This window comes from Anopheles nili, chromosome 3 (genome assembly GCF_943737925.1).
Source record: "Anopheles nili chromosome 3, idAnoNiliSN_F5_01, whole genome shotgun sequence".
Lineage (NCBI taxonomy): Eukaryota > Metazoa > Arthropoda > Insecta > Diptera > Culicidae > Anopheles > Anopheles nili.
In genome coordinates, this window is record NC_071292.1 from 17,235,260 (window position 1) to 17,257,647 (window position 22,388).

A 22,388-nucleotide genomic window follows, 5' to 3' on the forward strand; every position below is an offset into this window, starting at 1 on the left:
CACCGTGAATGCCGTCCAATGCCTCCATGCTAGTCAGTTTCGAGGCCGATAAATTCGGCGAGTTGCATGTTTGAAACAACCGTTTCAAACGTATTTTAACAGCACATTCTTATTTATCTAACCATGGAGAAATAACCATACCTACTCGATCGATCGAGACGCAAAATAATCGAGCATAATCAAACAGTTTCGCTCGATGACAGCAAAACACCACACCCAAACGGTCTTGCGAGTTCAGTCAAGCCCAACGGATGGGACCGAACCGGGCGAATGAGTAATTCGCAGTCCGAACAGCCGAGCCGGAACGTCCGGTAAGCAAACGGCCACCGTATACGGGTGCACGCGATGTAAACTCCCTGTGGAGATGACTTCTCGGGCACGGTGTAAACATGTGTCATCAACGGTCGATTCAAATGTATCATAAACATTCTCTTCACCGGTCGAGGTAGTTTTTGATGCGCAAAAGTGTACCTAAATGACGGTATGTCGATATGTCACCACACGAATGGACGACAGAGTGTTAGAGGGTTAGTCAGCTCTAAACAGGTTAGTAAAACTTTAAATTTATCGCACCGTTATCGACGGCAGCGTTGTATGCAGTTGCAATTTATTGACCAAGCAACGCCTCAAAGAGCTATAAAAACATACGCCACGTTACAGCTATATGAGGTCCGTTCAATTAAAAACGATCAAATGGTGCTTGAATACGGTTAGCAGTAATTACTGATACGTATGACAAATTCAACCTCCTATAGCGTTCACCCTAGATGCATCATCACAGGGAGTTTAAGCTGGTGAATGGAAAGAAAACAAAATAGTTCGTTGTTACATTGAGACAACGTGCCGCCGCACCAACCAGCCAGACGAATGCGTGCTAATCAAGCAAGTGCGATGCGCAAAATCCCACCCGTAAGCCACCCAATATGCACCGGGGGTACATTTATCGTGCCAGCAATAAAACTAGTTACAGAGACTCGTGCTCGGTCGCTAAACGCCCGTGTAGTTTGCGCCGGTAGTTAGCAACCCTTGTATCGTTGGGTGAGCTGAAGGGCGCTTGTGTAAAAGTCTCCGCAAAAATCGATCGACTTTGCTGCTGAGTTGGTATCAGCTTTCGACGGGTTAGCTGAAGGTTGAAAGTGGTCCTTCTCCCTATCGATTGCTTAACACCCCCGAGCGCCCTTCGGCAGGAGGATTCACGCTCGTACTCCGGTGTGTGTGTGTTCTTCCGTACACGTTTGATGCCTTACATGGGAGATGCACGTTGCAACGTACCCACTGGGGTGGTGTTGCATGCCAAACAACAATTGGTTCGACCGCACAATGAGCGGATTCCCCAGCCATCGGTGGAATCGCGATTCGTACTTTCTTTGGCGCACCCACCGATCAGTCCTTCACGTGTTCGCACGTCGCTCCTGTAGATGGATGAACATGGCGCCGGCATCAACCCCGTACGTACACTAACAAACACACACACACGCAGGCATGACATCATTTGCAATGTCGGAAAGGCAACCCGTGTTGATTGCAAACGGAACCATCCACCAGAGGGAATAATTAAAAAAAGAACGAAACAATTAAAGGTCACACGAAATGGAACCATTTTCCATTTCGGAGACATTTGAAATCCGGCGGTCCTTGTTCGCGTAACCAGTACCGCTGGTGCCTCCGTCGCCTTTTCGAGCGATTTTTAACGGCGTGCCGTGCGTTCTCGTGATAATTATCGTGAATCGTTTCACAAATCAACAAGCCGTCAACTGAGACGATTCGGGCGGTGTTTCTAGCGCAAGCTAGAACTAGTTTCGGGAAACTGCTTCACGCCTAGCTTGTGCGATTCTTGACATATTTTATTTAATAGCCGCAGTAAAGCTGCCTTTCCGTTTCGCGCTGTTGGTAGAACGCAAACAGTTGATCGCGATCGTAAAGACTGAAACAATCTTAGACAATGAGCTCAGGGGGGAATGTGCTCCGGACAGCAGCCGAGGAAGTAGTAATAAATAGTAGATAATAATTTTTACGTTGCGTTTATTTGAATGTGAGAAAACAAACCATCATATGTACGATTAGGCGATATGATTTAAAATTATTTTCATTTTTACAAGAAACTTGTAGGTAAATAAATAAAAAGGTGTGTAGCTCTTTAACATACAAAGAGTGTTCGTCAAAGAAACACAGTAAATGACGTCAAAAATTAAAGACGACCTTCTGCGCTATTCTCTCAACGCCATGCGAGATGATGCCATGGTTAATAAAATTAATACTACAACCATGCGAATTGGAGCTCAAATGGGGGGCGTTCTATGCACAGTTTGCTCGTCTTAATTAATGTGTGGATCGGCGTCGCCTGGTTGTATGAAACTCGGCCAGAACGACAAAAAAAAAACACGAAACAACCAGCGTGATAAATGAATTTCTAAATGGCTGCGTTTCATCGGCCGAAATTACCCGACGTGTTCTTTTCTTCGCGACTAGGCAAAGCTGTGCAGCTTTGTACGCCCCCAGAAGGGAATTGTGCCGATGTCGGGGACAAATTTACAAACTACGAATGATATATCGGGTCCATTTCAATTGATGTTCATTAAAATGTCCGCACGCGTGCAAACATACGAGCACCGGGTCGATGTTTCGCATGCCTTGATTTTTACTTTTTGTTTCCGGTTTGCTGTCAGCTTCAAGTTTCATGCCATCACATTAAATTGTCTTCGACAGCGTTTACTGCATCTTTTAAATATGCTTGCCCATCTCGGCTCGAGCTAATCGAACGTGACATCTGTCACGCGCCAGACTCTTTTTATGATCGAGTTTCAGTGTCTTTCAGTTCGTAATTCTTCATATTTAAGAAGTTTGGTGCATAAAACACTGCATGTTTCATATAGGAATTATCTTCAAACATCTTAATAAACTACCCCCTTAAAATGAGTAATAATTTCAATAATAGCACAACCGAGCACAAAACATAGTAAAGAAAAGGAAAGTTTACCTTGGCGTCAATACTGCAGCTCGGTGTCTTTGGTTTTGGAAATGGCATGAAAGCTACTCCGCTAGCACAAACATTGTGGGACTTGATCCCAAGAGAAAGATTTATTTATATTCGATAGCTGTTTGAAAATTTGTTTTCATTACCACCGCTCCGGAAAAGATCACGTGCGGGAATAGGGAAAACGGATGCACAAATGAGATTACCCAACGGATAGCTAGTGAGTGTTTGTTTAGTGCAGCGATTGCTTAATTTGTTGAGAGGTAGGATTTAACGCAGCGATACAATTCAATGCAGGAATATTCAAACGAACTAATAAACGATAATGTTAGAAATGACTAATTATTAAAACTAACTAATGCTCATGTATTGTAACGATTTTAAATAACATATCAACAAATAGGTTTTTGATTATTTATAAAATTAAATTCAGAATTTCTTGATCAATACTCAAATAATATGAAGGGTACAATCGGTGACGTGATCACACCTCATCTTCAAAGCTATTCGAGTGTCAAACAAATGTCTTAAATTTGAACAATAATTCTTCACGCCAATAAAATGAGCTAATTAAAGATAAACAAACGTTGCTTCCTTATACCATGACATATGAAATGCTGCTTTGGCCAGAAAATGACGAACGCTTCGGCAACGCGGACAGTTAAATGCAACCATTAACGTCATGTTAGTAACGGTCAGTGATCGTGATAAATTTCCCCCAAAAACAGATGCGCTAACAAAATACAACTTGGCAGTGGGTTTGTCTCTTACTTCGCAAAGTAAAATAGAGTGCGCCAGGGGAAACCAAACCCACCAACCGAACCACGTTAGTCCAAGATCAATCGTAGCAAATGGTCCCTTCGCGATCTATTCTGCCATTCATGGACGGTAGCAAATCTTGGTCTCGGGGTAGCATTTCGATACCGTACCCTACCAGAAAGCAAATGTAAATAAATCGAAAATAATCATGACCGCACACACTATTGGACGGACAAACCCGACAACAGGCATTTCGTCGCAAAAATGCTCCACCCAGCCCTCTCAAAAGGACTCAAAACTCCACATGCAACCGTGTCGCGGTTGCGCGTTTAACGTTCGACGCTCGTTTGAGCAGGGGCGCTAAAATTAGAAACAATAATTTATCGCTAATGCAATGGTCGCAACGGTTGGGCAGCTGAATTTTAAACGGTCTAGCTGTGTGCCAACAGAATCTTCCTCGTGTCCAGGTTCGCCCTGTTCATCGATCTATCCTACAGGCAGCGTGGCGTTCACTTGTCAAAATCATCACGGTAACCATCGACGGCGAACACTCAATTGTAGGCAGCAGCGTGGATGAAGAAACACATCCGTCTCTGCATCGACGAGTGTCAGTGATGAAGGTGTAGATGTCAATCTTCACATTATAGCTACTGTCCCATTTGCAGCACAGCACAACCAATCGCACGATGGAACGAAGAACGCTCGAGGATAATGATTGAAGCGCATCGAACCTTACAAAGATCCAAAGTTTCATCGCTTTGGCAGCAAGCCCTGACCAACCAATCATTTCGCGTAGGGTAAAGTGAAGTAAAATATCAAACGTCAAGTGACGATTTCGACGTAGTAGAGAGTAGGTGTTCCGGCCAGGCACTGCGTCGACCCTGCTCACTTCCGTTAGGTAACGGTGGCGGATTCGCTAATGAACCACCACACAGGTTAACAGGTGAAACGTGGCCGAATTTCCGCAACACTCTAGTAACGAAATCACAAAATTGCACCCGGCGACAGGCGACTGTCATAAAGCTGTCACTACATGGAGGCGCATGGTGTTTCAACACACCCGCCCACAAATCGTGACCACGGCTCTTATTTTTGTGCCATTGTAAAATTACTTGATTCCTCCGTTCGCATACTGAAGTGAAAAAGAAACACCGACGAAGAGAGAAGAACGCCCGAAAGGTATTCGATTAAAAGTGGAAAGTCTCGTCCCTCTACTTTTAACATGAAACCGCCCACCAAAGGCACCTTGGAGTGGAATAATTAATCATAGCGAGATGAAAAAGCGTTTTCCACATTCAAAGTCTTGATCTAGCAAAAACAGAAGGACGCAGGTTGCAGAATTTGGCTAGCGTAACGTGTATGTTACGTGCTTTTTTTTACAAATCCTGCTATGTAGTCGTACTGCTGCGATCATGCATAGAAAATATATACATCCGCGTCAACAAACACAACACAATTTACCTTGAAATCCGACAGTGACGCCATCAGATCGTCCAATTCCTTCGTTGCAGACGAAGTGTGCGATTCATTTTGGGCCAGCTGTTGTTGATACACTGAAACGGTGAGCGATAGAGAAGCGAAAGCGAAAACAGAGAGAAATTAAATTAATATGAAACGACAATTTAGTTCACGAAATATTCGTGTTACGACGGTTGCATACATTGCAGGCGTTTTTAAAACGCTTCATAGTAATGCATAAGATTCGGGCAGCGTGAAATGATCGCTATCATTTTGAAAATGCAGACGTTTTTAATTTTGAAAAACTGAAAATTATGCTGCCGTACTAATTATCTCAGGCTAATATAGATTATTAAAACTGTGCGGATCAGCAATGCATTCCTGGTGTATAGTGTATAACTGACCACCAGGACCGATGTGTATAATGGACGATCTTAAATAGCACAGGCACTTACTCTGATTCTGGTACTGTGCACTTGGAGTACCAGTAAGCTTTTCCGTCGTCGTTTCACGCACCGTTATCGTGACTTGCCGTCCCGGTTGGTTTGCATTCTGCGGCCTGAAATAACGACAACATAATATCCCAATTAGACGCGGTTGTAGTTTTGTAACGCATGTCACAAAGATTTGCTTCGATTCTACTTACCCGTGCGGAACAGCATAAATTGGATTCGAGTGTGCATTGCTCAGCTCCTCCAGCAAACTGTCTACTGACGGTCGCTTAATGCTATCATTAATGGCATATGGAGATGGACTAGTAACGATGGCGTTATTAGGTTCTGTAATAAGATGGCATCAATTAGTGCACCGTTCGAGGTACATGCTGGGCTACTGTTTAACTTACGTTTTTCGACCACATTTCCGTAGCGGGCGCTGCTCAAGTCTTGGAGTAGCGAGTCCAGTTCCGATAGATTACCGGAAGCGGATGTTTGTAGTTTTTGCGGAGTGCTCGAACGTGGCAAGGAGTTGTGTGGGGTTGTTGATCTGGGCAGCGAGCCATTGTAGCCGTTAGAGGTGCGTGCTTCAGTGACAGTTTTAGTAGAAGTATTCTGATATGTTTGCTGTAAGGGAGAAAGTATAAATGGAAAATTTACATTATAATTCAAATTCAATTTCTAAATCACTAATATAGTTTCTAGTTTTATCACTGATGTGTTTACAAAACACATGCAATTTTGTCCGTTCTTACACACAATGTGCTTTCTAGACTAAGAAGAAACCATTATACCATCGTATCTTTTCATTTTTTTTACTCTTTTTAGAACATCAAAGCTAGATGACGCCTTTGGAGCACATCCAACTACTTGACTGTCGCTAGTGACAGATTTATTCACCACCGCATGTTCATCACCCAACGCCTGCGATAGTTGAATCAAAGATTCGTCCCATTCCTCCCATTGAAATCGGTTCGACATGATGCGTCTAACGTTCGTTAGTGCCATTTCCGGCAGATGCCTTGGGAAAGGTTCGTATACACTGATCGTCTAGACGGATTGCCCTAATTTGTAGAATAGGTTGTAGTCATGTCGGCCAAACGAGTGACTCATTAAAAATTTAACGACACATTTAAAGGGAAATGACATTTTGTTGTCATATTCCAAAGAAATCGATAGTAGTCGATGTTAGCCTTTTAAGTCTTATTTCTTTTAGATAAGCTGTTTTGCTACGCATATGATAAGGCTTTGATATAATTATCTTATCATTTTTTCTATCATTTGCACGAGCTACCGTAACATTCATTTGTTGTTGCAGTGAAATCGATCGCAAAATAGTATCAAAACAAATGAACTAAATGCTAAATTGAACGATGATTACGCGCATGCAATCGAATCTCATCTCACTATCGTTTCGCATCACACACTGCTGCAGTCCAGTGCGTCATCGAGAAATGTGCACCAAACGGGTGCGTTTCGGTGCATCAACCACGTTGTTCCTTCAGTTGTTGTCGTCCGACCGGCCGGTGGTATTGCTGACGCGATGTAAGTCCAATACCAGGCGTACAGATTCGAAAGAGGCCACAACGCATCACATCACAGCCGCAAGCCATTCGCACACGCTCATTCATTTCGTTTACTCGCTGCACATTTCGAAGACACATACGAGAGCAAACGACCCGAAGCGAGCACCCGAGAGAGTGGTGTGCAGTAATGAAAAGCAAACGAATTTCATTGCAACTGCACGGACACATACTCGCAGTGACAGAGTTGCAACGCTTGCAAAGTTTGTTTTGCGCGATGCGAGTCCACTTTCCCAGACGCCACCACCCCGCGATGCACTCGCACGGTCACCCCAGTCAATGAAGTTTTATGCACCACCACATCTTCTTCGCGATGCACTTTTAGTCACTCGCCACTTTTCGGGCTCCGATCGTCGCTTGGGAAGGAGGACAAACACATGACACTTTTATCACTTGGAATCATCACCTACCGGAATGGGACTTGTCTGCTGCTTGTTCCGGACTCCGTTAAGGCTGCCGTACCCGGGCACTGATGAGCCTCCGCCACCGGCATGCTGCTGCTGATTGTGTCCGGGAACCGTATTCTGAAGGTCGGCTAGCAGTGCGTCTGGAAGGGAATGAGAAGAAGAAACAAAAAGAAAAGTGTTAGCAAACGGACATGAATGATGGAAACGCACAATTGGAGCAAGGAAATGGCACTCGAGAGCTGTTCACATGATCGATCGCGATCAGTGATCGAGGCGCTACCATACCGAGAAACTCTTGGCAGTTTTCCTGCACACTCTCGTAAGTTATTTCTTCCATCTTTGGATCGCGCATGAATGCAGCAGCAGTCCGCATGCAAGCCGAGCGTGGATCGGCCTCGCGGAATCACGTTTACTGATGAGTGGACAAGAAATGACACCGCCAAGCAGCGGTGGGTGTCCCACTGGTGTCCGCTTAATACAGCACTGGCTTTCTCCACCAGTACCCCCAACGAGGCCACGAGTTTGTTAGAAAACTCCAAGCTTCACTGACGGTGTCCGCGACTCAACTGGCGCGTCGGGAAAGCTCGTACCGCTAAGTTCTTCGATCGTGCGATATATTTTTGTTTTTTCTTTTTGCTGGAGCGCCAGACAAACAGCGGCGCTATATGCCTGTCTTCGCACCCGACAATCACTAGAGAGATGAGGGTACGTTTTCTTTTATCTCTCTTTCCGCTACCCTTTTTCTAACTACCAGAACGACAAAACCGCAGAACGGAAGATGACCCAACCAACCGCTGATGACGAATTTTTGCGGAATGCCTTACGAAATGGTCGCGCTACCTTCAACGGGTCCCAAGCTGGCGCACACGATGGTGTCACATTTTGCACGTGGCTGGAGATTTTTGTTAATGAATGTAAGCCCCGCTTGTGGTGCTATTGTGGTTTGAGTGCCGCGGGCGTTGGTATTGAGATTTACTTTCAGTTAACAGTAGGAGGGCAAGCGAAGGTTACACGATAAGAACAACCTCACGATAAGCGCAGCACAAATGATATACAGACGTATTACCACGTTTTAGGGTTTACAGAAAGTACCCTCGTTTTTAGGGATTTTGTTAACTAAATAATAATGGTAGATGAATTTTATTACTAAGTTGTGATGAATAAGCATTGAATTCAGTTAATTATAAAATAACAGTTAATTAGAAAAATTATTATTTTTTTAAAAGGCATTATCATATTTGAACTCAAGGATCATAGTAAAATGACGCAGATTTATAATGAGAGATGATGCATATACATTTTCCCAGTAATCAATGGGCTATTTACTGTGGAAAGATATGAATCAGCATTAAATTGTAAAACTACTACTACACACACAGTGTCGCATCTTTGAATAAGGTTTTGTACACTCCGAAGTCGCTATTTCAAATTATGTCGTTAGATTACAGTAATTTGCATCATTTAAAAACATAGAAAACATTGCATTTAAATCTACAATTGATGATTATGACCCTAAAAGATTAACCACATAATTCAAGAGAAATCGTGTAACTAAAAAATTTCTTAAAATTTAACTTTTTCCATTCATTACAGATTGCTAAACGCTGGAGAATGAGATGCTGCATATGAGCAAGTGCTGCGTTGCTCTATAAATATCAACCACCGTTTGACAGCAAAGGAGAGTGGGGTGCAATTTAAAACCCATCGTGCGCTGCCGTTATGGGGCCGAGAGATCAATTTAACGCGTCTTCAAGATGCAAAATATTGATTCAGCTGCGTGCGTGTACGATGCACGTGTCACGAAACACGTCGACCGCGAAAGTGGCACAGAATCGTCGGTGAAGCGTTGCATTTGTTTGCATTCGATTGATGGATGCACTTTCGGCTCGAGTTTTTTTTATTTTGGATCATCTTCGCAGGTGAAACCTTCCTGCATTAGTGGCCCTCTAGCCGGGGCAGCTTTTATCCACCTTTTTAAAAAAACCGTCCCCAAAGAGAGAAATCATTCACGGGACGAATAAATCTATAAATAACATTTTCTTTAAGGAGTCCACGTTCGGTGTGGAAGCATTGGGAAATTCCCCATCCAAAACGCACACAAGAGACACTCACCCAAATAATCTTCGAAACCTTCCGACCGGCCCCCTGCGATTCCTTTCGTGGGCGTGGTGCGCGATGTTCTCGACGCCATGATATTGCACAATCGATAGTGTTAGTTTAGTTGGAGGATGCGTTTTTCCGCACGAAATTTTCACGTTCCAGCACTTTAAAGCTACTTCGAACGTCGTAGTTTTTTCACACTTCCTGACAAAAGTCGTGCTCACACTTCCTTGTTTTTTGATAGCATTACACTTTGACTCCAACAGAATATTTCTATTGATGCTGCACTTTAGTACACCAATTGCGAATCGTGTACACGGTATGAATCTTATTTTTCTTTTCACCTACGCGTATTCCAAAACAGGATGTGAGATTTGTTTAAGTAAAAATTTCCCTTTTTCAAACCCTACTCAAACTCGATTCCATCCACCCATCACGGTCTCGTGAGCAATGTCAACTGGAGTGTTGTTCCATGCTTGCGCGAGACTCCCACGAGACATTCGAACTCATCAAGGAGATCAAGCCTGGTGGAATTTCATTATTCGAGACGATCTTTTCCCATGACGCCATCGGCCGGGGCCGGTTCGGTCGTTTATTGGGACACTGCGTAGCGCATCCCCGAGATGCAGACGCCTTCAATGAAGACAGAAGACTGTTAACAGTTAATTTTCACACCAGCGTTAACGATGTCGTACGTAGCTGAAGATGAGCATTAAATTGCAATAAAAAAAACCCGCAAGGCAACGCACGGTACGATCGTTCGAGGATCGATTGGACGTTGAAACATGGAGTGGACAATACGATCGCTTCAGAGCGCTTGGTTCGGGGTGGTGGCTTTTAATATTAGCCAAATAAAACGCTACCGCTAAGGTCAAACTACTGTCCGGAAATGTCAACCGGCTCACGTGCTCCAAAGACGTCGTGAACGTTAATAAAAACGTACAATAAATTATAAATGTTGCTGGGCTTGGATGAATTTTTCACTCTCGTTCAGCACACAGTTGCCCAAATTTTGTAGCGTTTGCTAACGACTTTTAAATGCCACAAAAATCCAAACGACGTCAGCAAGCGGCGCGTGCCGATACGGTTAACCGGTAGATTTTTTCATGCTTCCACCTTTAACACCTTTTGCATGATGCTAATTTTAGATCCACAAAACCCACCCTTCGTATAACACCGAGTAACCAGAGCAGGGGGGCAGAAAAAAAGGAAATGGTAATGGAAGTTTGCAGAGCGCAAACAATTTCGACCTTCGACCAGGCAGAATTGAACGGGCAATGGTTTAAGACGATGAAAAACGGAAAAGGAGTTTCCACCAACGATTCTGCGGTGTTTCGTGCCGTCTCGATAGAATCGAACGTCATTAAGCGAACATTTGCTATGCCTTGGAAACGGGCGCGAGGCGTTCGCGAGTGGGAATAATTGCAAAACTTCATTGCTGTAGCAAATTGCCTAGCCGGATCGCGGAGAGGCGCACATCGTTCCTTTGCAATTGCACGAAACGCAGCATGCCATAATGTGCGGATTTTCCGTGCTGCCACAACTTTACACATTATCGAGGAAGCACAGCGTTAGCTTCGGTGAATTGTTTTCATTTGCGCTGGGTCCGAGTGGACTCGAAAATAGCACGTCCGCTCTATGACTAACCGTCGTGCCCAGCCGGAGCCGCTTGTTTTTTCTCTTTTTTTCCTTCAAAACGCAAAGGTTCCGTCGCCTTGAGGATGAGTATTCGAACGCCAGGGACCAATTATTCGCCGGGTGTACGTAATTTTTCCTCCGCTCGCAGACGAACGAGACCAAGGTCAAGACCCAGCGCCACCCTTTTCAACCGCACCCTGTTGTGAGGTGATCGTGTCTAGATACGACCCATACGGTTGCGGTGCAGTATGCGCGTTCTCTCGTACGGTTCTTCGTGCGGAAAATCGCGCTTCATCCTGACAGAACTTACGCGAGCGTAAACATAAACAAACGCGCAAAAGGTTGGGGCTGAGTTCGATAGCATGCAACGTGGTCACTCTCCCAAGAAGGTAGGCGATTTGTCTGTCGCCAAGGATCACGCCCTGTAGCCGAATCTGGGGAGTTCGAGTAGCACGCGCATGCCCTATTTCGTCGACACCGTCGTACCTCACGAGAGATAAGCAACCGTGCGCCGTCGCATTGTTTGTCGTTTTGATAGTCTGCTCCGTCGTGCCTCATCGAACATCGAAATAAGCTACAGTCTTTTCAATAGGCATAAATACATTTTTATGACCTCTCGACGCGAACCACACACACTGAAAAAAAACATGCCCTCCCACGAGCTCTATTTTCTTGCGAGAACAAAACACAAACACTTTTCATCCGGTTTTCCTTCGCGTCCAACGTGTCGAAGAAGTTGCTTGTGTGGCAATGGTAGAGATATTCATCTCTTTCGGTATTTTTTTTGTTGTTTTCGCTAAAAATATTAACCACAGACGAAACCCCGACAACGGATGCTTCTCATGGGGCTCGTTCTTCTCTGTCACTGCTCGGAACTTTCGGGCACACACACAAAAAAACTGTTCACACCAAATCTCAGAAAACGCATATGCTCATGAGTAGGTTCCGTTCGTACTACTAAGTTACTATCGTAACATTCTACACCATGTCGTTTGAGTGGATGGATAAATAAACCTTCTATTTCGACTCTCCATGGCGTCATGTTCGCACACTCTCGAAACTCTGTGTGTTCCATTATCGCTCGAGGCTTGAGATAGCGCAAACACCACCCTAAACACCTCGCACCCACTTAAGCTCGATCGGTGGATATTTGGAGAGATTTTGTGAGATTTTTTCGACTGTAAAACCAGCAAACGTCTCCCGCAAAACGAATGGAAAACTTCCACCTTCAAGCGCCACAACACACAGGTGTAGACGACGAAACGCGGACGGGTGTTAAACACGACGATCCGGCACGGGGCAACCTGCGAGTAGCACCAAACGGTAGTATATATTCACTGCCACCGGAGCTGGTCGCCAAACTGGCCGATCGCGTCGCTGGGTTGCTCTTTTTTCTCGTGTGCTTGGCCGGCCGAAGGTGCACCAACGAGCGGGATGAGATTTTGCAGCATCACGCAAGATTAGACGATCGTCGGTCTAATGCGGATGAGAGCGAGAGAGAGAATGATCGCGCGAGAGAAGGGGATACCGAGCGATCCGATCTAAGTCGACATACCGCGTGCGAGAAGTGTGTGCGTGCGTTTGCACCCAGTGGGGTTCGCAATGCGTGCCACTATAATATCGACCGATCGCGATCGGATTTACTACGTCACAGGAACGTCGAGCGCCAGCGGCCGGTGTTGATTTCGAACGCACACTAGGCGGGCGGATGCGATCGATTCCGTCCTGTTGTGACACGGCGCTAAACCCAGCTGGGAAGAGAGAGATCTCTTTCGAGCCGTAAGACACAAACGGTCCGGTGTATCTCTCGCCAAGGGTGATACGGATTTAGCAAGAGATGTTGATTTTGTGCCATCCTGAAAACCCCTGCCCGCTGGGGCCACAACCTTGGGCCATAACTGGCGTGTGGGTGTGCGTGTGTGTTTTAGATCGCCGGCGCAACTGTGGCGCAACACGAGCAACATTTCACCACCCTTTGGCACAGCATCCAGCAACCGCGCCCCAAAACCAAGTTGTCACAGAGAAATCGTTCGACACGGCACGAGGAACTTCTCTCGAGTTGTCTCTCAGATCAACCCTTAAAGCTTCTCGCGCAGGTGGATTTCCGCGATCGCCAGAGAATACACGCACGCTCGCAATCCCGCCAGCGAGTAGTGTCGGAAGGAAAAGCGTCAGAGTACAAACGCAGGCAATATCTCCCAACCGACCGGGAGCATAAAAATCCTGAATTTAGTCGAACGATCTGTAGATGGGTGCCGATAACGCAAGATGGCAAAAGACCGATGGCCGGTTCGGCAGCAACTTCACGGAATGACTGCAGTGCGGCGCGATGTTAGCTTATTATTTATGGAAAGCCACACAAATTCCACCCTGCCACATATGTTGGGGCGCTGCTGGACATCAGCTTTAAAGGGGCGAGAATATCGAAAAGGCAAACATGGCTATAATGCGAAAACCAGTTAGATTAGCAGCAACCATCACTGTTCGGGAGCAGCTTTGGAGGGCAGATTTTAAAACCAAACGGAATGTGAATGATGTCAGAGAATCGCCAAACGTGTTGTATTGGGAAAAGCATACATTAAAATAAATATATATAAAAGATATTACTAATAAGTTTAATTGAAAACATTCATATTGCAGTTAAAGATGTAGTAATAATGATAATATATTGATCATTTTATAGATTTATTTAAGGAAAATTTAATCAACAACATTAAATTAAAGATTCAATTATTAAATATTTTCGTAAATCCTTGAATTAGCAAATTGATTAATCACTATAATACATTAAATATTGATTTGATTTCTTGATTGAACTACGATTACTTGGAATATCAATTCAATACGATTCCCAAAACACTCCGACAAAAGAAAACATGATAACGATTTTACTCTCATAATTTCTTATCATCAATCAAAATTTCACACCTATTCCTCTAACGACTTATACCGATTAATTAATCCTACAACATTTTCTGTTAGTATGGCGGATGTTTTTTTATCTAATAGATGTATCCAAATTTCATCATTAAGAAGCTATTATTAAAAAAAAATCAATACACTCTCTTGTGGTAAAAAGGGTGCGTCTAGATGACCGCCGGTTTTTGCGTTTGATTAATTACTTTTGGTGTCGGCTGTTTGTTGATCATTACGTTTGAGGCTAATAAATCACGGTAAGAAATTAATGTGACGACAATACCCATAAGATACCGTTGCTTGTGCTTTCGCAGTCGCAGTTTTCGAGATCCGCCACGAGCACCAAGTCATTGACTTTTTAGTTGAGCAAGAAGGGAACACAAACCTAACGAGAGTGTCTCGGTGGTACACGACAGTGGACCAAACACGAAAGAGCATGAAACATGCAAATAAAACGCCCTTACAATGGCCGACAGTAAGGGCTGCACAAAGAAATACGAAAGCAAATGTCATCTATGGCAAAAAAGAAGCCTTCAGCTTTCGCTGAATGGACGAACAAAGAGGTGAAATGAAGCGTATTCGACGCTCACGATTTTTCCGTGATTTGAGATTTGCTGAAGGCATTTTTCAATAACAATAGTATTGAAGAAAATGTACAAAAAGCATGGGAAAAATCCACAGAGCTGCATATGGCACAAGAGCAAATTAAATGCATATATTAAATAAGTATATATGCTTGAAGCATTCAAACACCTACACCTATTAAAAATCAAGCAAACACTATATGTAGGTGGTTAATGAAGCGAAAAGTCTCATATGCTCTTATGTGTACAACGCAACAGCCAGTCCAAGGATTTCATCAAGATAAAGCGTGCATTAAACTTTGAAGGCCTCAATCATACCATAAGAAAGATCTTGAAAGCATAAAAAAACGGATATTGCTTCTTGAGTGATAAAACCATATCTCACACGTCCAATCGCGTTCGATTGCGAAAGGAATGCAAATCTATAGCACGATAAAGCAGAACTTCTGGCGATGTAACGAAACCCTCACATGACAGTGGAGTTGGAGCATTATGATTCAATCTATATTCTTCCTTCCACTACCCACGAACTCCATGTAAAGGCATGTGATTCAAAAAGGTAACGCATAGTAGGCGATCAACGATCACTTGGATCGGCATCGTTTTAACTTCCGGTCGAACAGAGACCTGTACGAGGTGATGGGTGATTGTCGGTCAGTAACATGTGTTTGTTTGTAGAGCTCAATAAACATGATGAACATAATTATTGAAGCCGTCTGAGAACTTGCGGTAGCAATTAGCATGGGAGTAATATATTAAAACAATAATTTCCTTTTTTTGATGAATGAAATAAATGATATAAATACATTCTATGGTGTTGGTAAAACGCTGAATGGGATATCAGCACCGAAGGGTTTACGATCGAATCGTTGCCTTGACTGGCGTGTAGGATGCGTGGCTCCGTGGCGTGTTTGGAATGCTAAAAATAACCGCTGACCTGCCTGTGTCTCTCCATCCGCAATCGCGATGCAAGACAGGCGCGTTTTTCTCTTCTTCTCGTTTCGCTTCGAAACATCGTCAAGAAGGAAGAGCATTAAAAATCCCCGAGATCATGGCACATTCCCACATCAGTTCTCTCCTTCTGGCTCTACTCTGGCCTTGTTCTGTTTCTTTTCCACCGAGTGGAATGTTTTGCGGTTAACACATCCCCAAGGTGCTCCCACGCTTTTCCAGGCTCAAGATCGCTAGACCCTGGCTGAGTAGGGGAGTAGACCATATTCTCAAGTTCACTGGAGCACCAACGTCGTCTCCACACACACACACATTCCGCGTCCAGCGTCACCGCATGCTGGCACGCATAAAACGATGACGTCACAGAAAAACCTGTTCCAAACAGATGATCGAGGCTGCGGTTCTCCGTCAAGCACTTACCAGTCATAGTATCGCCGCTCTGTTGATCGACTTTCCTAAAGAGTTTTCTACAGGGGACCAGAGATTCTTATGCCAAACAAAAATGGATCCACCAGATGAAGATCGGCCAATCGAAATGGAATTCGACGCAGCAAATCGTACGTTACTCACGCCGCAAACTTTTCCCGACGAAACACACGCTTCCCGTGGGACCACGATGCCTTTGAAACGAACTGGGAACACAATTTACACCACCGAAAACCGTTTACAACCGCTCAGCAATGGGTACCGGGCGCGAATGTGTGTGAAAATGGTGTTTTTCCTAGCATTTGGTCACCGCGCTAATGGAACAGTTTCGACGGAACCTCAGAAACCACCAGCGAATGATGTCAGGCGCACTTCTTTCACCAACGCACGGGCGTTGCGCATGTACGCGTGACGCGAAAGGATCAAAAATTGAATCCCGTTTAAGGATAAGACTCCTTTGACTGATTCGGTGATTTATGAACCGTGATTGTTTGGTGAAGCGAACGGACCGGAACGGGACGACTCGCGCGAACGGCAATGATTCGATGAATACTAAATCAACCCCTTTGGCCGACTGCGATTAACGCTGGCGGTTGTGTGGTTGAGGCTAATGCAAATCTCTCCCCTGGGGAACCAACACAACCGTGAACGGTGATCGTGAACGCGTCTTGCGCTCGTGAGCGCATGGAACCGTCGCTGGAGATCGCAACCGGGCGAGTTATGCGTCCAGTGGTTGTGGGGGAGCTAGGGGTTTTTCTCGTTTTTATTTCTCCTTTACAACGCATGAACTCGAACCGCGAACCGTCCACCCTGAAAGGGAAAGCTTGGCCGCGGGAAACCAACCGTAGGCTGGCTGGAGAGTGAACTGGCTGGATTATTGTGCGCGTGAGTGACTCTGCGGCTGCGATTAAACATTTACACGGCCTCGGGAGAGCATATTAGCATGTTCCACGTGCGCATGGGTTGGGCCAGAAAAGTACACATCGAAGATAATTGAAAAGAATAATATTGATGTGCATGGTTTATAGAGTTTGTAGAAAAAATGTGATTCAGAGAATTGGAAGTTATGAGAAAATTCATAAAAAAATGTTTTTCATTTGTAAAAAAAATTAGCTAATTTAGCTAACATAAACAGGATAGTAGTCAAAATCTGATTATACACCCATTAAAGCATAAATAAACAACATAAAGTATTCCTTATTCGAAATATTGTAGTGTATGCTTCAAATCCTTTCGAAGGACATTGTGATACACTTTCATGGTGATGACATGACTCCGTTCAAACAGTAAAAGTTTAATAAAAATAACCATTTGATTCATTGCTGTGAGCATCGTTTTCGTTGTGTTAAATATGCTGCCCATCCGAAGGGTTATGCGACCGGGCACGCTGAATGTAAACAAACTGAAGCGATCGATTAGTCACTAACACACAGCTGCCCTGGCGTCAGCGTCGCTTCGAACGAATACCACCCGCGGGAGGAATGAATGAATTTTTCTTCTTTCCGAGCGATGTTCGCTGGCCGCACTAAGAAGGCAAGGTTTGTAGGCGAGAGACTTGTGCGGGGAGCACATTTAACCAAAGACGCCATCGATTACTGGCGTCAGCCGTCTGTCGAGCGCTAGTGACATCATCGACAGGACCATCCGCGCGTTGGCGACAGGAAGTAGGCCGACGCCCGCTACTATCAGCCGGCCTGTCGAAGGGTGGCTGCGTAAACACCTGAAAAGGTGTCGGCGGAATGTCATTTCAACGGCACGAACGCCCTACTGGCGCGGCGCATGACCTTAGGGCGCTCGAGGCCTACGCGTTTTCAGCGCTTTTGCGACAAAAAAAATCCAGCGCAAACACACCAGCAAGCAAGATCGCGCTAGGGTGGTAGCAAACAACCCTCAGGGTGGTTTGTGGTTTTGGGGAATAGAAACCGTTTTTGCAACCGGGCGCATGGGGTGGAGAGCAACACCACGTGCTTCCGCGGCGTGCAATTGTATCCAGCCAACCCATCGAACGTGCGCCATCTGTTGGTAGACTTTTGTATTCAAATAAAGGAGCTTTCGGACAACCAGCAGGAGCGCGATTTGATTGTTTAAATCCGTTACTGGTCAACAGCCTAGGAAAGTGAACAGGTGGGTAAATAGTTTAATTACATTTTACATTAATTTCATTGCAGTTAAGACAAGTAAAATTTGATCGAAATAGAGGTTTTACTGTCGAAATTTATAGTTAGTATTGTATCGAACTCGAAATAATGAAAACTACAAAATTTAAGTGAAAAAAATTAACATAAGAAAAATAAAAATTGTAGCATAATTGTGCTATAAATCAAACAGAAGATTTAGTCAAAAATATTTGGCTCAAAAAAGTATGAATGTGTGTTGAAACAACAATAGGTAATTCAAACTATTATAACCAATTAAATACGAAATAATTCAATATTCAATGTTCAATTGAAATGTTCAGGAAAACAGGTCTAAAATTGATTTTGTTGAAGCCAATGAATTATAGTTTGCAGAGCTGCAAAAATTCATGCATTTCATAAGCCCTTCAAACTGGCATCCAGCCATCTAACAAGTACATTCCCGTGCTTAACTCTACTGCGCGGAGTTAAACTCTTTTACTAGAACAATTCCCTATCGTAGGTCCGTGCCATGACTGGTTTGCGGTTGTCCGAGCAGCCAAGACAAACATCGGCGGAAAATTCATAAATAGTATTTGATGACGGCCAAAAGAAAGTATGTGTCAGTGCGCTAGGCGTTCGTACCACATTTCAACAAGGCGCCGGCCAACAAATGTTAGTCGATACGGATGTATGACCAAGAACAAGCCGTGCACAAGGTTACCGCCGACTCATTTGCTACACGCCAAACGTATTGGAGGCGTGGAGAAATATCCTACGATCGGTTTCGGTTGCATTGCAGCATCTGGTTTTGCCTTCGTTTTGCCATATGGGTAAAAAAGAGTCAGAAGAAAAAAAAGGAAACAAAAATTCGTACAATAACGGAGATATTTTCATAATACGTTGTTGCTTGCAAAAAATCATCATTACGTGTGGGACACGAATATGAAAGAGAAATTTATTCAATTTAAAATCGTCAATAGATCGTTCTTTTCCAACCCACATTCACCCATATGTTATCCTGAGGTGAGATTCGTCTTATGATGGATTAGTAATCCCGCAACACACCCATATTAGAAGCACCAGCAACACTTACATCCCGGCGCAATGCCACGGTCTCTCAGCGTGCATCGGTACGGTTGACGAGCTCCTGGATCAAATTTCCCGTAGCACGTTCGATCCATCTGGGTGCCGTTGATTCACTATTTTTTTTTTCGACACCTTTCAATCCGTTCTCGTGGCATCCGACGACGACCACTTGTTGTACACTTTTTTCTCCTTAGTAACCAATCACCCCAGCGCACACTACGATCGACACTTTGTTTAATTTTTCTCCCCTATGAACAAACGAATTCTAGAGCCGCACTTTCCTGGAACGGGCTTGGTGTTTACATATTGATTACGTTTTTACACCGTTTTTTACACCAATCTCACCCCCGCACACTGGCCAGCTGTTTTCACACTAAACACTGCCGATGCAGGATAAAATATATGGCTAATATAAAACGTTCTCTTGCGCATCCCCGCCTTGAACAGTCGAATAAAACATATACCCCGAGAGCATATACACGAGAAAAGCGCCAGTGATCGGTTGGGCGGAACAGAAGGTGGAAAGATGAAAAATGGCTCAAAACGTCTAATTTACGCACACCGACCGGCAAATGGGTGCCGTCCGGCGGCATTCGGGCAGCAAGCGGAATGGATGCGTCTCGTCGTCGTTTGGTTGCTACTACCGTCACTTTATTTGCCATAAATTATATCCATATCCCCGAAAACCCTTCCCCCGTCCATCGGGTTTAGGAAAATTTAGCTGACACAAGAAAAACGAAGGCCTCTCTTCTTCTTCCCTTGATGCCACTCACCGATCTTCGGGGGGTGTTTTCGAAACTGCATGATCATGGTTGGTGGAAATCTCAGAAAACCGACACCGACAACGACCAAAGAGGCCACCGTTGGTAGAGGACGTTCCACTTAGGACGATGCACGGGGAAACAAATGTAGCATTAATACGCGAAATTAAAACTAGCCAGACGGGAGTCGGTAACAATCGGGTTGACTAAAAATAAAAAGGAGATCCACCGACGTGCGTTTGGGACACCTAAGTTCTCTTTTGTGTCTAGCACGTTTTTTTTCGGGGAAACGAAACATGAAAGGATGCGAAAATAATCAACTGGGTGTAACGGAACGCAAAGAAAAATAGACGTTTTGTTTTATTAAAGTGACGGGTCTTTGATCTCTCGGTGATGATTAGAGAAAATTGAGCGGAAAATTGTCGAAACCCAATACAGCTGACTTTCTTAAATGTTTCAAAAAAACCTGATGCGTTGATTACGAAACTAATAAATCAATTCGAACATCTCTCCTTTAGTTTTTTTGTAATTTTCCTAGGAAGTTACAATTCCTTACTCCGCCGTCAAAGAACGATACACCACCGGACACAAACGCGCGTGGGAAGATCGACACTTGACACTTGTTAGAACACCGCCCGGAATTGACGGAATTGACGGGCTCGTCGTAGGGTCGCTAATTAATAGCAGCTACATGGGAGCGATTGCTTTCGTGACGAACCGGTGAAACCGTCGATCAACGCACAAACGCTGGCGTTCCCCTTAGGGGACGATCACTCGTCAGGACACATTCAATTCCGGGCCGGGAAAAAAAGGAAAACCCGGGCTCCTAGCGTGGCTGTTTGTAAACATGTCTCCCCACTGCTAATGCTAACGGCGCGATCACGATTTCGTCACCCGAATGTCTGTCAGAATAAATATAACAACAAACAGAAGAGAGTCCACTCTCCCGGGGTTGTGGAACAGCTCCTTCGCTTCGCTGATCGATTTAACGACTGGTTTTAGAAGTTGCTGTTTAGGGAACGACGGAATGTGTCCCCAATTTTCGAACCATTTTCCTTCCCTTGAGGGGGCTGTGGCTTGCTCGTTGCACAAGGTGTGCACGGTGCCGAACAAAAACACTTCACTGGGAGGAGAAAACAGAGAGAAATAAAATCACGCACGCACAACACACACACGGAGCGTCGTCGACAGAATGTGCCGGTTCTCGTGCCAAAGATGCTTGACTGGCGCTCTCAAGGAGTGGCGCGGTGTCGTACCTCGATCGTTCAGAACTGCGAATGGAATGAAAACTGTTTTTCACGAGATTTGTTCACGAGCTTCGGCGCGATCGTGATGATCGCCACCAAAACTCGCGGCCCAAACCCCGTCATAGTCGGGGCTGGACCAGAGGTTTGGTGCGCGAAGTTGATCAAGCTGGCCCCCGGTCGGTTTCTTGCCGGGGTGTGTGCTTGACGTGGGCCATTTCATGGGTTTGGTCACATCTGGGGGCAGCATTTGTAACGCCACTGCGGTCGCTTCGTTGCCCGAGGGACGCACAATCCGGCCGCACGCACAATGAGGTTTTTGGGAGTGTGGAAAAATCGGTTTGCTTGAATTTTTATTTTTTTTTATCCAAGCCACTATCGGTATTAACGTTTATGATGATTGAGGGAGATGAATTTGGAAAAAAATATTCAGTAATTTGCAAAGCAAACAGAACAAACCCTCTGTTGTGGCACATTCTTTTGGCTGTTTGCGCATCTAGCAATAAGACATCTTCTTAAAACAAGGGAATTAATATAACAACTCTATTTTGTCTATTTGCCTATCACGCCAACACAGTGAGCATTGCAGCCGGCTCAAGCGGAGTGTCTAGAGGGCGCACTAGAGTTGGCCGGGTGAAAACTTCGAACCATGGCCAAAACAGACGAAACTTGCAACCGGACAGTGTCCCCGAAAGCGTGTAGGTTTTCCTGTCTGGCTGTCGGGGCCGGTTCGCGGGCGTAGATCTCCGCAAAGGGTCACTCAGAGAGGTGGGAGGATAGAACGAGGTGGAACGAGGAGGTTTTCCGCCGACGGTGGAGGAAAGAAAAAGAAATATACCCACCAGCGCCGCGCGGTGGTTTCTGTCACAATTTGAAATTTAAAATAAAATGCCATCCACGCGCGCGCGAACCACAAATGCACACACACACACGTGTGGTTTGTCGTTGCA

At 44.8% G+C, this 22,388-nt stretch overlaps 1 protein-coding gene across 4 annotated transcripts in view; it reads right to left on the reverse strand.

Annotated features, from left to right (window-relative positions):
- The window catches only part of LOC128725884 (paxillin), a 29,160-nt gene extending 9,602 nt beyond the window's left edge, over positions 1-19,558 (reverse strand). For 2 of the 4 annotated variants that reach the window (XM_053819656.1, XM_053819658.1), the window contains exons 1-6: positions 7,901-7,991; positions 7,619-7,755; positions 6,036-6,252; positions 5,838-5,970; positions 5,647-5,750; positions 5,195-5,286 (exon numbers count right to left, since the gene is read on the reverse strand). In XM_053819656.1, the coding sequence (XP_053675631.1) occupies positions 5,195-5,286; positions 5,647-5,750; positions 5,838-5,970; positions 6,036-6,252; positions 7,619-7,755; positions 7,901-7,988 (771 nt within the window). In that variant the 5' untranslated portion in view covers positions 7,989-7,991. Of the gene's footprint in view, positions 1-5,194; positions 5,287-5,646; positions 5,751-5,837; positions 5,971-6,035; positions 6,253-7,618; positions 7,756-7,900; positions 7,992-9,727; positions 9,866-19,440 lie in introns of those variants that run through there. The other 2 variants (XM_053819655.1, XM_053819657.1) reach the window with 2 other exon arrangements.
- Positions 19,559-22,388: the final 2,830 nt, after the last annotated feature.